This window comes from Gouania willdenowi, chromosome 10, assembly GCF_900634775.1.
Source record: "Gouania willdenowi chromosome 10, fGouWil2.1, whole genome shotgun sequence".
NCBI classification, from domain to species: domain Eukaryota; kingdom Metazoa; phylum Chordata; class Actinopteri; order Blenniiformes; family Gobiesocidae; genus Gouania; species Gouania willdenowi.
The window spans coordinates 20,172,080-20,188,135 of record NC_041053.1 but is presented as its reverse complement, the minus strand read 5'-3'; the positions used below and the strand labels follow the sequence as shown (position 1 = coordinate 20,188,135).

Genomic DNA, 16,056 nt, shown 5'->3' with positions numbered 1-16,056 from the left:
AAACTCCAGATATCAGCTTTAGACCAATGATCTATCTATTGTTAGGCAGAAATGTTACACATCATATTAAAAAGTGTGCCTAATTCTGATTTTAGGAAACTCAATTCCTTTATTAGTGATATTAGTGTTAAGTGTTTATTATAAAATTGTCTTTGGATTTTAACATGACCTGCAAGCTATTTATTACATTTGGCACATATCAAGTAAATACATAATGTTCCTCTTTTAGTAGCACTCTGTTATTTATTATAATGAATTCAAGTTAAAGTTAAAGTTTAGAAAATATTGCAGTAAAACCACAAAAATATGTTTCTATTGTTTTGTAATTGAGGTTGGAAATATTGAATAGGTTTTTACCAAAATCAGTACATACATTATTGTGTATCTTATTTTGTTTATGGAATTAATGTTTCCGTGTATTTCCTTTCAGTGTCAAATTTGAATTAGATAAAATATTTAGCTGCAACACTGTGGGAAAGGTTAACCTTTAATGTGCACTAAAAAGTGATTCAAAAGCAAATCAAAACATCATCAGGCAGCATACATTATTAGACAAACATTTATCATGGTGTCTATAAAGCACTCGGCTATAAAACAGGTCAATACATCATGTGTATTGTACAGGTCATCCAATTCAATTTCATCATCGGCACAACAGCAGAGCAATATTCCTTAAAAAGTGTGCATTATACAATCAAAACAGACCTCAGACAATGAGGACAAAAACATCAGGAGAGATGAAGTGCTTTAAAAGTGCTGCTGCAGCACTTCTAAAGCTCTATTAACTCACTTTTCCAGAAGAAGCCAGCCGATCAAAGTGAAACGATAGGCATCCCAGTTGTTGCCTCCTGTGGGGTCACTCATTCATTATACATTGGAGTCTCTTCCTGTCAGCTCCACATTTATATCTGTGACCCCCGCCTCCAAACCATTCACCCACAAAGCGGTTCAGTGTGTGCAGGAGTACTAATCTAATTATATTGTTAATGGTTTTTTCCAATCAAACTGTCCAACCCTTCGTTACATTTTTAAACAAGGGTTTGGAATTACGTGGGAAATAATTAGCACTAAATCAATCAAACCTAACTTCCACACTTAGGTTTTAATTGAGATGTTCTGTTCATACTGTGCAACACGTACGCATATTTTTGTATTATCAATTTGTTTTGTAAATGCAATGTAAAAATTCAATCATTACAAATCTCTAGCATATGAGTCATTACATGTACTTGTATCTCTCACCATCGAAATAGAAGATGTCAATAAACCTGATGTCAAAAATGAGGAGGAGGGGCAGCTATGTTGACTAACAGATGTCTTACACACGCGCATGTGATGTACAAGGTCTCTTATGCGTTGCTTCGGCTGAGACGAGTGGCGTAGAAGCTCCGTCTCTGGAAAGCAGCCAGTGATGAACACACTCACTCCCTGTTATGCTTCTGCTCCTCCTCCTTTATTTTGGCAGAGGTGACGTTATGTGCATAAAGAGGAGTAGAGACAGTCACACGGGGAGGGTTTTTTTTTGGCTGGAGTGGGTGAGTAAGCCCGTTCACAGCTCCGCACAGACCACACCAGCACAGGACAGGCCATATGTGAGAGATTCACCAGCACAGAGGTGGAAGAGCCTCTCCTAACAGGAGCAGTTCCCACAACCCTTCACACTGTTGAGGATCTCCTCCTGCAGTTTTTTCCTCTCCTCCTCCTTCTGGGTCAGCCGCTCAGCCGCCGGCCCGGGCGGCTTCTTTGTGCCGTTCAGGATTTTGTTGTTCTGGGCGTTCCACAGGTCTGCGTACAGGCTGCCTGGAGTGCTGAGGAGGGTTTGGTGGTTTCCTCGCTCTGCCACTTTACCCTGAGAGAAAATGACGGCGATTCATGGGTTTATAACATGGACTCACACGCTGTGAAAATGAGAGGATATAAATCTGAGTCCTATAGTTAGCATCTCCTCACACACAGCACTGACCATGGTCTCAGCGGAGACTAGGCCCCCCCAGAATCCTCGCCGCCTCTCCAACAACTGTTGCATTTTGCTCTCACAAAAACAGAGACTCGCAGACACACATGAACATCCACACGACGCAAACACACACCCCTCCCACACAGTCAAATATGAATAAAGGCCCCCCTCCCCCCTCCCTTCAACATGCAGAGGTGTTGGCATCATCTTCAGTGCACCCGAGATGAGCATGTGACTTTCACTCATTATTTTAATGAGCCCCCCCAGGCAGTCCTCTGCTGGTGACACCAGCAAACGCTATGGCGACATCACACGCAAACATGCCTTCGCACCACGACCCTCTGATCCTTGCCATCTGACTGGAAGCATGGGACGCCACACGCTGCAGTCGCCACAGTTCAAAGCAGCCTCTTCTTGTTTTATCTTCTCTGGCTCAAGCACTGGTGGAAAATGTCACTTCACCTGGGTTGCATTTTGTTTTAACTCATAAACCAGAAAATAACTGGCTTCGCTCTGTTTCCTTTGTGATTTGCAGAGGCTGAGCCCTGCCCAATACATACTGTAGCCTATTTTTTTTTTTTTTTTTGTACCAGTAGTACTAGTGTGCAACGCCAACTGAAAACTGGATAAACAAACTTTGGCAGATTAGGTTAAAAAACAAACAAACTGCAGCTACGTTACTGCATTTCATTTGTGAAAGTATGAATGTGCTGCCATCTGAACCCAGACATCTGTTAAGTGAGCAGATTGAGACCTGATTCTAAATGGTTCTCAGTTAGCTTCTGAACACTCGATTAAAATGCGAAGATACACCGCCAAACAAAGAATGTGGAGGAACAGTTTCCTTAAAGGGGACATATTATACCAATTTTTCACCCTTTAAAACAGATCCCTGTGGTCTAAATGACATCTGCGCTGGTGTTTGGTCAAAACATAATATGAATTAAGCAAAGAGGGGAGGTTTAAGACCCTGTATTATTGAGGTCTTTGGGAGCGTTCTGTTTTGGGAGTGTGGCCCTGGATTTGCAAAGACCACCCCCTTCCCCCGCCCCTCTCTTCCATGACAACTCCCCCGTCCTTCACCGTCTGTAGAGTCAAGGCAGCAGCCCTTCCCTTCTGCTACAGTGACATGGCTGCAGCGGAAGGCTTGCTCACCGGGGCAAAATTAAAGCGGTTAACTTCTTGAATAAGCCTACATTCTGAGTAAACTCATCTTTTAGTAACTCCATAAGTTGATCATTTAAACCGTAAAAGCAGCGCTGTTAATAATTAGCAATGTAAACATACGGCCGGAAAAGAAGTAATTAACCCTCTCTCTCCCCTGCCACCGGCTCCACACACACACACACACACACACACACATGCACGTGCGCACTTTTACTGTAGCGATGGAGTGACCAAAAACACCACTATGTTCTAGCAACTCATCACAAGCGATTGAAGTGACTGCAGTCGCTACAGTCGCGCTCGGTGTGAAAAACACTGGCGGACTTTCGCAGAAGTTTTTGTCAGGTTGGGGGTGGAGTCCATGGGTGGAGTTACCAGCAGAGGGGAGGGTATTTTCTTTCTCGATTTAGCTTGTGACATCACAAACTTAGAAAATTTGAAACGGATCAATTTTCTCTGTGTTATAAGACTTACGCAGACCTCAAACAAATGACTGGATGGGTTTGTTTCACATTGTGTGTGCCAGTGGACACTCAAGTTACTTCATATGTGATTAAAAATATAATATTATAATATGTCCCCTTTAAAGAAGATATTTTTGTAGAAATACTGCCTTTCACATTTTAAAAGTGATGCTGCGCCCCTTCCAACGAGTGCATTCCACCTAACACAAGGCTTGTTGTATGTTGGTAATTAAAGTTCACTATGAATTGCTTAAAGAAATGTCCTGAAATGCCATCTGTTGAAAAGTAAAAACACAAAAAACACATAGAACATAAAATCAAGCATTTGCAGCCCAAAGGTGAACAAAGCCCATAGAAACACCAAAAAACAGCATGAAACGCTCTTGGTGACGAGGACTTCCATAGAAAGGCATGTTTCGCACAGGATAAGGCTTCATCAGTGCCTGGGAAGCTGGCCCATACATTATTAGTCATTGAGACAAACAAGACACGCCATCTGACCAAAACAGCCAGTCGAGTCTGACTGCTTTAATGAGCCCTTATGGAGAAAATAATACATTCACTTCTACCCACGGTGTCCTGTTGTTGTTGCAGTTAATGAGAAAAGGCTAAACAGAGCATTGGTTTTATCACATACACACACCAAAGAATGCGAGGTAACTGGAAACAAATGAATACTGTAAGGATAGGTACCTGACTTAATCCTTGTTTGTGGAAGACAAAAGAAAAAAAAAAACAGAGCACAAGTCACCCTCTTTCCTATCGCTAAAAATTTGTCTAATTGGACACACAATTAACACAGGAGTTAAACACTATTGGGCTCCTGTATTTTTTATGTTTATTTGTCACACATTAAAAGAAAAATGAAGTGGATGAGTTCTTACCTCATTTAGCGCTATGATCTCATCTGCATCTATGATGGTAGAAAGCCTGTGGGCAATAAACATAGATGTCCTGTCCTTCACCATCTCCTTCATTGAAGTCAGAATGTTCTGAAAGCACACAGACAAACACCATCACTCCTCTGTTAAGCTTCACAGGAGTATTATTCTTCAACAATGTCCAAACTTGGTCCTGCATTTAAATTTTTTTTCACACTATTAACACACTGATACTGCACAACTATAATGCATTGCACTATTTTATTATTTTATTATTGTATGTCTTACTAACCTGTTTTTATTGTTTATTTTATTGTTATTACTAACCTGCCTTTTGACATCTGTGTAGCTGCTAAATACTTTTAATTTCCTATCTATCTATCTATACACCTAAATGTAAAGAGAGGGTTATCATTATGGAGCAGGAAGAGGTTTAAAACCAAGCAGACTAGAGATTAAGACTAAAGACCAAGAGTCTAAGCACTAGTTTGGATAACTCTGCCATCATCGATCGGAAAACAGTTCTGAGTTTGTTATATGTGTGAGATGTTGGGGGGAAAAAGGAAAAAAATGAATGACAGGATATATATGAAATGTATGCCTAAAATGTAATTCAAACACTGAGCTTGGTGAGCGGTAAAGTCAACACGTAGTTGCTCAGCAACATTTACCTTCATATGTTTTTCCTCAACCAAGTTTAAATATATTCATAATCTAAGCAGATGATCCCATTCAAAGCAAAGCAACCAAAAATCTAAATTACCACCACCCATCACCCCCCAGGTCAGAAAGGGCGTGTTGAAAAGTCTCATTAAGAGTAACATTTACCAAGACGGCGCAGTTTAGGCAGAGTCATATTTTAAAAGGAGGAAAGAGCAGCATGTGGCATGGCAGAGCAAAGAGGTGGTGTGTGTGTGTGTGTGTGTGTGTGTGTGTGTGTGTGTGTGTGTGTGTGTGTGTGTGTGTGTGTGTGTGTGTGTGTGTGTGTGACGCAGAGCGGAGCCTAATAACTGTGTACCTACAGCAGGTGACCGAGTAGGTGTTGTTCGGCTAAATCTGCACGCAGGCATGAAGACGACGTGCCAACTGGCATTTGTAGGAATGTCTGTGTGTGTGTCGGCGTGCGTGTGTGTAGTCATGCTTTTTGCGAGTCAACCTCTTCGGTGATGGAGTCGAGGGAGGACGTTGCTTCGTCATACAGGAGAATGGGAGGCTGCTTCAGTATAGCACGGGCGATGGCGACACGTTGCTTCTCTCCTCCTAAAGCAAAAATAACCAGCATCAGATAAAAAAAAAAACCAAGTGAAACATGTGATGTTACAGCAGGCTTCTCATACAGGAGGCCTGACCCTCACACAGTACACGTGCTCCCTGCTTCTGTCTAGCAACAAACTTTCATTTCATTATATGGAAACAACCAGCAGGCCTCAAAGATTTCTCCTACTGTGTCCGACTTGCCCTTAATCACAGCAGAACCCTCGGAGTCCTCTTGAAAATAAGCGGCAAACATTCAGAGTAAACATCAGCGGCAGCAGGGCAGCCAGGGGACGTTAGGAGCCTTAAACTGTCCTGATACACCCCTTCCTTCCACGCAAACTCACCAGCAGCTGTCACGTACATCAGCGGTGATATTAATGAGAAGTTAGTCATGTCTTTATTTTGTCTGTTCTCTCACTCACTCAGTCACACCACACACAGAAATCTGTGCTGCCAGTAATTGCGTCTCGAATGCTGAGTGAAGCTGCTCACACTGTGGGTTTACGTGGGCTAAATGAGTTGCAGAGTGATGCGAGGAGCCTAATACTACACAATCTGCTGTGGATCAAATGAGGGCAACTGAAGCTGTTAGGCAACATGTCATTAATCAAGTTCACACACTGAATAAAGGGAAAATGATGAAGTGATGATGGTGCAGCTAAGGATTAATCACACATTTGAATACTTTTTGTTTAATGCCTTGTTCGTGCAGGCTAGGTAATTAATGGGAAAGTATACAAACTTCCAAAGCGGCCTGTATGGGCCTTTTCTGATCACACAACACTGTTAACTCAAGCTCCAATAAAAAAAAACAAGAAGAAAAATTTCAGCAGTTTACAAAAGCTTTAGTGTTTTTGATGGCAGATAATATTGACTATTGGTTGGTGGTAAAAGTAAGTAAGTAAGTAAGTAATTTATTTATAAAGTGCTTTTGGCAGATAAAATCACAAAGTGCTGTACAAAACAGGAAATAAATAAAACAACACGAACAACATCATAAAAGCATAATAAAACAAAGGTGCATTTACATCAACAGGAGCAGTATCATAAAAGGATAATAAAAAATAAAATCCATTTAACTAAAAGCTTTTCTGAAGAGCAAAGTCTTCATATGTTTCTTAAAAGTGTCCGCTCAGTTCAGCTTCCGAAGAGACTGATGCAGGATATTCCTGTGAAAGTCTACCCTAACACAACTTTAACTATCCTGTGTTATGTTATTGACCACAGGGCTTCATTCTACAAATTAGTTATTTGTTACTCTTGTAACAAAATAAATATGTTCGCCCATGTCCGTATTTGTATGGAGCATTAATGAGCCTTTGGACCAATTTTTGGTCTAATACAAAGGCTTCCAGCTGTTGTTCTATTTGCTTCCAGCTTTATCAGAATAATGTATAACAAACTATTATACAGGTTTTTCCCTTTTCTGATAGAGACCCAATTTATTAAAGTTGTGGTGATAAAGCTGTGTGACAAATGTCAATTTTAATCGTTCCAACACTTCTGTATGTTGTTAATTCACCAATATAATCCAAAGGGCACCAGTATTACTGTAATCAGCACAGCTGCACTGTGAAATCAAAAACAAGCAACGAGCAATGCAGTCAGCAGCTGGAGTTTCATTATTCACATCAGTAAACCATTTTTAGTACAGAGACAATATTTAAACAAAAGACAAAGCAGAGCAGCAAACCTGACAGCTTGAGGCCCCGCTCCCCAACCTGGGTGTTGTAGCCATGGGGCATCCTGAGGATGGCGTCATGGATGCCAGCAAGACGTGCCACTTGGTACACCTCCTCAGGTGTAGCGTTGATGTTTCCATACTGCAGGTTGTAGAAAATGGTGTTGTGGAACAGAACAGCATCCTGACAAACAGCAGAGTTAGGGGAGGGTGGGGGGGTGGACGACAATAGAATAAGCTTTAGAGTTGTATAATAGTAAGACAGAAACAAAGGAATGCAGATAACAAATGTCACAATAAATAAAGGGAGAAAGAAGGAGGCAAATGACAAAATATGTTCATGCACCATCTGTTCAAATCAGCCTCAGAGCTCACTGCACTACAAACTGAGTGAATTCAGCCTATTTACTACTCTATTAACCAGGGTTTGGGTCAATTACATTTTTTTGTTACATTCATGTTTTCAATTACCCATGTTCAATTACAGTGACCTTTTTTTCCAATTACAATTAAATTACAATAATTTTTTTTATTCCCAGAAAGTCCAATACAATTATGTTCTCAATTATGAAAGTTTAATTACAGTTAATCACAATTACTGAGCCTGAAATAAATAACCTAATAAAAGTTAACCTTCCCCTTGTGTTAGCTTTCTGTTAGCATCTCTTATGATAATGGGTCCTAAATCAGCTGTAAAATACACTAAAAACAAACATCTATCATTTAGTTTGTTTCCTATCTATTGGTTACCTTGTTTGGCTTCATAATCAATGACAATATAGGCATTCATATTTTTGGTGTGGACATCTGAGTCTTTTTTGTGTCAGTATACCACTAAAATTATATATTTATCATGGTAAAATGTGGGTAAGCTTGGTATAATACATACATCAATAATTGTGAAATACATATGTGTAGCACTGTAACGTGGTTCCACAGTTTTGCATTAAATTATAATTGACAATTTCATATAATTTGTCATGGCAATTACGATCACATAGTCAATTATCTAAACTCAATTACAATTGAATTATGATAACGACAGCAACAGATTTTTTAAATTACAATTATAATTATGCCGTAATTGTAATTAATGATCAATTATGCCATTACAATTGACCCCAACCCTGCTATTAACCATTAATGCTACTTTGCTTGGTTCTGCCTCCTTGTTGTGAAAAAAAATGCTTTAAAAACAATTTTATAATTTAAAAACTAGGCAATGCGCTTAACAAATTAAAAAATGTAAAGGATCTATGTGGTGAAAATAGCATTTTCCTGTTATATTTGTCTGGACTTGTGTTGTCTCACACCTGAGGGACGACCCCCAAAACCTTCCTCAGGCTTTCAAGGCTCACGTCTCGGATATTCTTCCCTCCGATGTAGATGTTCCCCCGCTGGGGCTCATAGAAGCGGAACAGCAGCCGCACAATGGTGCTCTTCCTGCAACCAGACGTGGAACCAATCATCAGCGTCACTCTGTCTGCGTGTTGCACCCCCACAGATTATATCTTGTGATAAGACTATCTGAGCATACAAATGAGACGACACAACTCTGTGACGTTTAGTAGTGTCTCATAGGTGACTTACCCCGACCCGCTGCCACCAACAACAGCCACCTTTTTCCCAGCTGGCACCTCGAATGACACTCCATTTAAGACTTTCTGGCCCTCCAGGTACTCAAAATAGACGTCCTCAAAGCGGATAGTGGCCTCATGTGGTGCAATGGTTAATGGTGGGGCCAGATCACGCTCCTAAAGAGGAACATTGGAGGGTTAAGTGAGCAAATGATAAGCGGGAAGACAAATACAGAACAGCCAGTGGCAGACTTAGATAAGATGATGCAATATTACTCCAACACTTTGTAAAGAAGCTGAGAGCCTATGCACACTACATGAAGCAGAAACACCCACAGCAAACTGGAGAGAGCATGTCAAAAAACCACTTGATTCTTCACTTGCTGCCCTGAATGCTGCCTGAAGGATCAAGGTGTGAAAACTCTTGGTAAATGGTGTGCACAGTGCTGATCATGGTAAGCCAATAAGTAATGTCATACTTCATCTGAGAGGGAAGGATTGTTCTGCTGCATTTTTGCACTTTCTTATATAATCACCCTCAAACCTACATAACATACTATAATACAAAGAAAGTGCATGAATGCATAATTTAACAATACGGAGTAAATATCAATCAAAATGACCATATAATCTAATTTTCTTTATATAATATCTCATTTGCAAAATCCGATAACTTCGTTCTTGTAAATTTAGTTGAGGTGATGCCTGTCAAATCAAAGTTGAATGGCTTTTGTAACATCCTCTCATTGGTTGAAATGTATTTACTGAAAATTCACAAAAACGGAGTTATCTGCTTTTTCAATAGAACTCGTATATATCTAAATAATGGATCCAAAAAAAAGGACAGGGGGAACATTCAGCACATAATGGCCTTCTGGGCTGTGCTCTTCCACAGAGTGATACACGAAAAATAACAGGACACAGTAATTACAGGCTGGTCATGAAGCAACCTTCATATTGTTAGACAGCAGGTGCACATTTGCACTACAGCACACTTTTCTGAGGAAAAATCAGCAGTGGGGACAAAAAACAAACACCAACACTGATCAAATAGTGATTCTCAAATGTTGGTTGTTTTTAAGATAATGTAAATAAATTATTTTAAATGCATCCTTTGGGTATACCTGCTTTATCTATACTGAAAAGATAATACAGCAGTGTTTAGGGTGCCTGTCCGTCATTCTGACAGAATACCAAGGAAAGGAGAGCTTGGCTGTATTTGAAATTACATACTAGCGTACTCATACTAAGTCTGACGTCAAAATTACTATGTAGTGCGTTCACATTAGATTGAGTACGCGAGAAATACCCGTGACAGTTCTTAATTATGGACGGTGGGCAAACTATTCATACTCAACCACCCCATGATGCATTGAGGGCAGAATATAAAATTGTCCTGGGACCGGCTACAAGCTAAAAACATCTCCAGTTTTAAAAAAAAAAATCGTTTTTAAAGCTTTTGTAAATAGGGCTTTTGTTTTAAAGTTAACCAGAAGTTTTGTCAGTAGCACAATGTGGGTCTCCGAAAATCTCCAAAATGTCAGCATGAAATGTGTTTCCGTGGATTTTATGGATCTAATGTCCAGATGTTGATATTCTGCTTTGTCAGTTTCTTGCTTAAAATGCTTTCACAATATATCGCGGTAATTTTCCCAAGATAACAATATTATCGCGATACAACGATAATCAATATAATATGGGAATTTTCATCCACGGTACATTATGATATCTGTGCCACTGAAGAAATTCATAATTTATCTACTGCACTGAATACATTTCACAGGAATTACAAAACATCGTCAAACAATTTCACATGAATGACAGCCAAGTAAAACAAACTGCACAGTGGCTCTTCGTAACATACAAGAACCACAACTAGTCCAATGTCCTTGTGTTGTTTAAGTCTTTATTTTTCATGTATCATGTAAAAATCACTTTTTCAAGCTTTACATGATGTTACGTGTGTGATTCCCTCCAGAAAAATAGACATCCAGTATTTCTCAGATGTAATTCTCACATGTTTCTGAGTAATCTTTAAATCTCCTGCCAGCAGCCATTTTCCTGCTGTTTTGCTCGATGGGGACAAGGCTCCGCCTAGGGGACGAAGCCCCTCCTATGTTCTCTTCCTTAGTGCAGCCCACACCACCTGCCTCTGTAGATTTAGCTTTTAATTTACTTATTTTAAATAGTTTTGTAAGAAACCCATGGCTTATGTTGTCTGTACTCATGAATAATAATAAAAATAAAAACATTCTTTAAAAACTCGCTCCCCTCCTTGTCACTGTCTTGTAAAGCGACACCTTTCAAACACTTCCCAGGAGTACAAGAACTACAGAGAAGCGCTAAGAATCATGGGATATGTAGGATTTTAATGAAAACTACTACGCGGCGGTGTGCCCAAGTATGTAAGCTCTGAGGAGAGAGAGTATGTTTGACCCTTTACAGTCAAGGTTTTCCAATCATATGCTAGAATTTGTTCCTTCAGTGTGTTTTAGTTTAGACTGATGTTGACTAGTCCTTTTATCATTCCTTTCTGTTTAAATGAAAGTAAATCAGGTGATTGACACCAAGTGCAGTGACCACAGCTTAGTTGGCACACAGAGAGATTGGTTTCACTGATGTCATCTGAATTCCTTTACTTTATGGAGACCCTTGTGAAGCATTGTTCACTAAAGGTCATGATCATAAAAGTGACAGACAGACAATTTACTTACACAGCACCTGTCTGGTTCAACCAGACTCAGTTTAGGAGGTGAGCACTGGCTCTTACTTTTTGGTTTGAAATTCGTCTTGTGTATATTAAAGCAGGTTTAAGTGAAATTCAGGTACTCCCTCTTATGCAATAACACATTCTGCTATATTCCCATTGCCAATATCAATAACCATGACTCTTTTCCCTCTTGTGGTCTTTGCATCCCCCTCTCTGCATCCCTTTTTTATGTTTTCAGAGCTGCTGATCCGATATAACGATATCTTGGCTCACCCCATCTTCTCCAGTTCCTAACCTCAGCAGCTCGAGGTCAAGAGTTACAACCAGCATCAACGGTTCATTTGGAGGTTTTTTCTTGTTGAAAAATTAATTCTTTAATGCTCTCTGCTTTGAGTGAATAACGAATCAGGGCGATATTTGATCTAAGTCTTGTGTAACAGGCAAGAGAGTTGAGACTTTTAACGCCCCTGATAGATTTTTCACATACCAATCTATATGGAAATGTTTTTTTTTTTCAGTGTCAGATTAAGATTGCTTGGGTGGAACAAATGTTTACTTGTAACTCTGATTGGCATGTAAATCATTAGACGCTATAACAATTGTGCACAGCAGGCAGAATTCTACACACAAAAAAGGCTTTTGTTCAAAAGAAAACTAAAAAGGAAAAAATGCAAGCACTTGAGTGAAATGAGCCACATGCACAGGTAACCACAGGCTGACACATACAAAGCTTTCAAATAGCACTTGCTGAACACTGGCAATCTACTTTTACCGACAAGCCTATCTGAACACTAGGATTAAAAGAACAGGTATGTATAAGGCAATATGAGCTTTGGGACCAAGACGGTGTTAGGCCTGATTTGTCCTTATTCTAAATCCTAAACAAGAGCACAAACCTCCACCAAAGCACCAGATATCCAGATGTTTGCAGTTATCTGGATCAGTGATACTGAATATGGTACAATTATCATTCACACTTTAAAGGCTTGGAAAACATGTCTATCCCCATTAATAACAATACAGTAGGACTATATCGGCAGTGCATTCCCATTTTTTGGAAAAATTGCAAAAAAAAATGCCCCATCAGGATTCAATCCAGATCAAACTCAGTGGGGTAATTGAGGAACCAATGAAATATAACTGAGTAAAAATTTGACGTATTCCATTTGTCAGACAAAAAAAAACAAATAAATGACAGTGCAAATGTTATCTCCTTGCCAGAGGTAATAATATTACAGAAAAATCCTATCAATGTATTAAATGTTAATATAATATGTCTTTATGCAGCAGTGCATAATTGTAAGTGTACAGTCACAATGGAGTGGAGTGTTGTCCTCACCATGCATATTGTTATTAGTGGGGTAACAGGAACACCAAGAATCAACACCACTAAACAGGTGGAGAACAAGCAAACTCCACCAACTCCAAAGGTCTTAGGTCTAATTGACCCAAACGCCTTCATTCTGTGAGGTGTAGCTCTAGCATGAGTCAAAGCACTTTGTGCTTACATCTAATGAAATAAAAGTTTGCCACTGTGCTAGGAGGAAAGTAAGGAGACACCAAAAGTTTAACGTGAAGACCTATACATCTAGGATAACATGGGGTTTTCGGACTGATCACACGTCTAACAACCAGCAAGTCACACATTTCATACAATGTCATGCACCCAAGTGTTAGTGGTTGAGGAAGCACCTGTAAGCATGTAATTGCTATGCTTGACTTTAACCTGTAATTTGTTCCAGCACATGCCAATATTTTAATGATGCAGCCTCAGAAATAACCTAAGTTTTCTGGTAAAATCTTTAACCAGTTGCTCATTTGTATTCTCTGTGGTGTGCTATGGAGGAAAAGGTTGTGCCTTTTGTCAGGCTTTGGGGCTTAACAGGAGCTTAAGAGTTCAATCTGAAACTGAAAGCTGATTTATCACTGCAAAGTTAAACTCTTCACTTTAGAGAATGTAAAACATACAAAAGGAAGCGCTCTCTTGAGAGCGTTGAACACAAAGCAGTGTGTGTCAGGACGGGACACTGTACCTTGATCTTGGTGTCCACACTGAGGAGGGTGAATAACGTGTTCATGTCTATGAGTGCTTGCCTCGTCTCTCTGTACACTGTGCCCAGGAAGTTGAGAGGGATGGAGAGCTGGAAGAGTAGGCCATTCACCATCACCAGGTCACCCACGGTCATCGTACCTACAGGATGGCAATCAGAAAAACTCAGGGCTGAGTACACGGCTCAGATAAGAACAGAAATGCTGCTGAATGTGAAACCTAAAACAACAATCAAACTACTCTTTCCTCCTTCAAGGAGACAAAGCATCAACCCCTCCTGTGATTTCATTTTTTGCATCAAGGCTATGTAATTTTCCCATTCGTGCCACTTTTTCATGCTTGCTGTACTTTGTTTTCATCTAGTTTTGATTATCCAGTTCAGTACAGTTTTTCCTTTCCAGTTTCATTTGTTTGTATTTTGTATTATTTCTTTCCAAATGTTGGTGTGGGTGTGGAGACAACATTTCAGGTCAGGTAAAACTATAGCCAACTATAGCTGCAGCATGTAAGTTTGTTTGGCATAATTTGGTCAGAAATCGATAATCATCTTTGAGCATATTGTAATCCAAAGTGTTCTGAGTGGACAGTGAATCTCTGCTCCTTCTCCTGGCCCCGTAAAATGAAGTTTAGAAATCCTGGAGCATGATGCAGGATGTCAGCCAATCAGAGATCTTTCTACAAACACGTGTGCTCCATGAGCTGTTTTGGGCAATACTATTGGCTGCTCGAGTGAAGTCAAGCGCATTCACGTACTATCGGTAGTAAAGGTGCCATTACAGATGTTCCAGCAGCAGAAGACCCCATCACGGTGTTAGGCACAACAGTTACACGGCAAATCAAGCAGAAAAAGGCAGAACAAGATGGAGAAGCAACAGTTTAAAGGCACAAACATGTTCGGGAAAAACGAACCGTTGTGCTTCCTCGCGGACCCCTGTGACTGCACAGGGTCCGCCGCACACACTGGTGTCAGAGGGAGAATGAGAATAGACGAGATAAATTGCGTGTAGACCTAAGAGAAACTTATTCAAGGTGAATTAATTTTACCGTTTGGATGCGGAGTGATGGTTGTCACTCTGCCCTGAGCAGCAGCTGATATCACAATACTTGCATTCATGTTAGACTCTCTAAAACACCAGAAAACTCTCCAATAAAACATGAGAAAGTCCATACATTTGTCACTGGTCACCGGAGAGAAGATTTTACATGCTGCAGCTTTAACACTGATGAACATTTTGTATTGCTTTCTTGTCACAAAAGAAAAGACATAACTGACACCAAATAGTTATAAACAAGCACAATTCACCCATCACCATGTACAAGTGCAGAGTCACCCACCTGCTGCAATCCCTTTGCTGGCTAGCACCATTATGCTTGTGAGGCCGACGCTAAAAATCACACTTTGGCCAAAGTTGAGCATAGCAAGCGTTGATGTGGTCTTCAAAGAGGATGACTCATAAATCTTCAGGAAGCTATCGTAGCGTTCTGCCTCATATTTCTCATTGTTGAAGTACTGCAGGCGAGATGAGGGACATGGTTTGAGGGAGAGGAGAAAGTAATGCAGGTCATGGACACGACAAACAGATCGCAAAATAAAAGGAAAGTGTACGTTGAGAGAGAAAGAGGAAAAGAAAGAAATATGGTTCTGGCTAAAGGTTAAGCAAGCGTGGTGAATAGTATCAGGCAGATAGACACTTTAGTGCAGCCTGCCTCAAAGATGCATTTGTTCTCAGTGACCTAACCGCTGTGCAGAGTCTGGGTCTCAGTTGGCCTCTAATGCACTTTCTCATGTCTCAATGTTGTCTTGCTCCCCACAGATTTTAAAGGAAGTCGAGTTAAACCAGCTTTTTTTGTTAGACGCTGCAGATGTTAAGCTCTGGTGTTATGATCGCAAAAAATTACAGGGAAAAAAATCATGTGTATTTACAACTGGAAAAAGGATCGAAGCGTCAATACACAGGAATTTTGACAAATGTATCATTGGAGTGTCCTCACCCTGTGTGTTTACAATAGAGCAGCTTACACAGACACATTACACAGAGCTCTGCTCAGTGTTACTGATGAAGATGTGCAGTTATTATTTATGTAAATAAAAGCCTTTATGAATCAGCTATGACCACTCATCATTACATCCGACTGCACATCAACAAAATTAACTGCATAATTGTACCAACTATCTTTTACTGTGCGACCAATCACTTAATATTGTTGCCTCAAGGCCATTTGTTTGGTTTGCATTATTGTTTCAATGCTTTGCTTACGTGGGCGACTCTCTTGCTAAAGGCAATGATGCTGAGCTACTGACTTCATATTTA

General features: G+C 40.1%; 1 protein-coding gene across 2 annotated transcripts in view; it reads right to left on the bottom strand.

Moving 5' to 3' along the window:
* Positions 1–543: 543 nt before the first annotated feature.
* abcb7 (ATP-binding cassette, sub-family B (MDR/TAP), member 7) overlaps positions 544–16,056 on the bottom strand; it is a 41,116-nt gene continuing 25,603 nt past the window's right edge. For both annotated transcript variants that reach the window (XM_028458717.1, XM_028458718.1), the window contains 8 exons: positions 15,080–15,254; positions 13,728–13,885; positions 8,998–9,161; positions 8,721–8,850; positions 7,420–7,591; positions 5,626–5,729; positions 4,473–4,580; positions 544–1,849 (listed from right to left, as the gene is read on the bottom strand). In XM_028458717.1, coding sequence (XP_028314518.1) covers positions 1,631–1,849; positions 4,473–4,580; positions 5,626–5,729; positions 7,420–7,591; positions 8,721–8,850; positions 8,998–9,161; positions 13,728–13,885; positions 15,080–15,254 — 1,230 coding nt within the window. In that variant the 3' untranslated portion in view covers positions 544–1,630. The remainder of the gene's footprint in view (positions 1,850–4,472; positions 4,581–5,625; positions 5,730–7,419; positions 7,592–8,720; positions 8,851–8,997; positions 9,162–13,727; positions 13,886–15,079; positions 15,255–16,056) is intronic.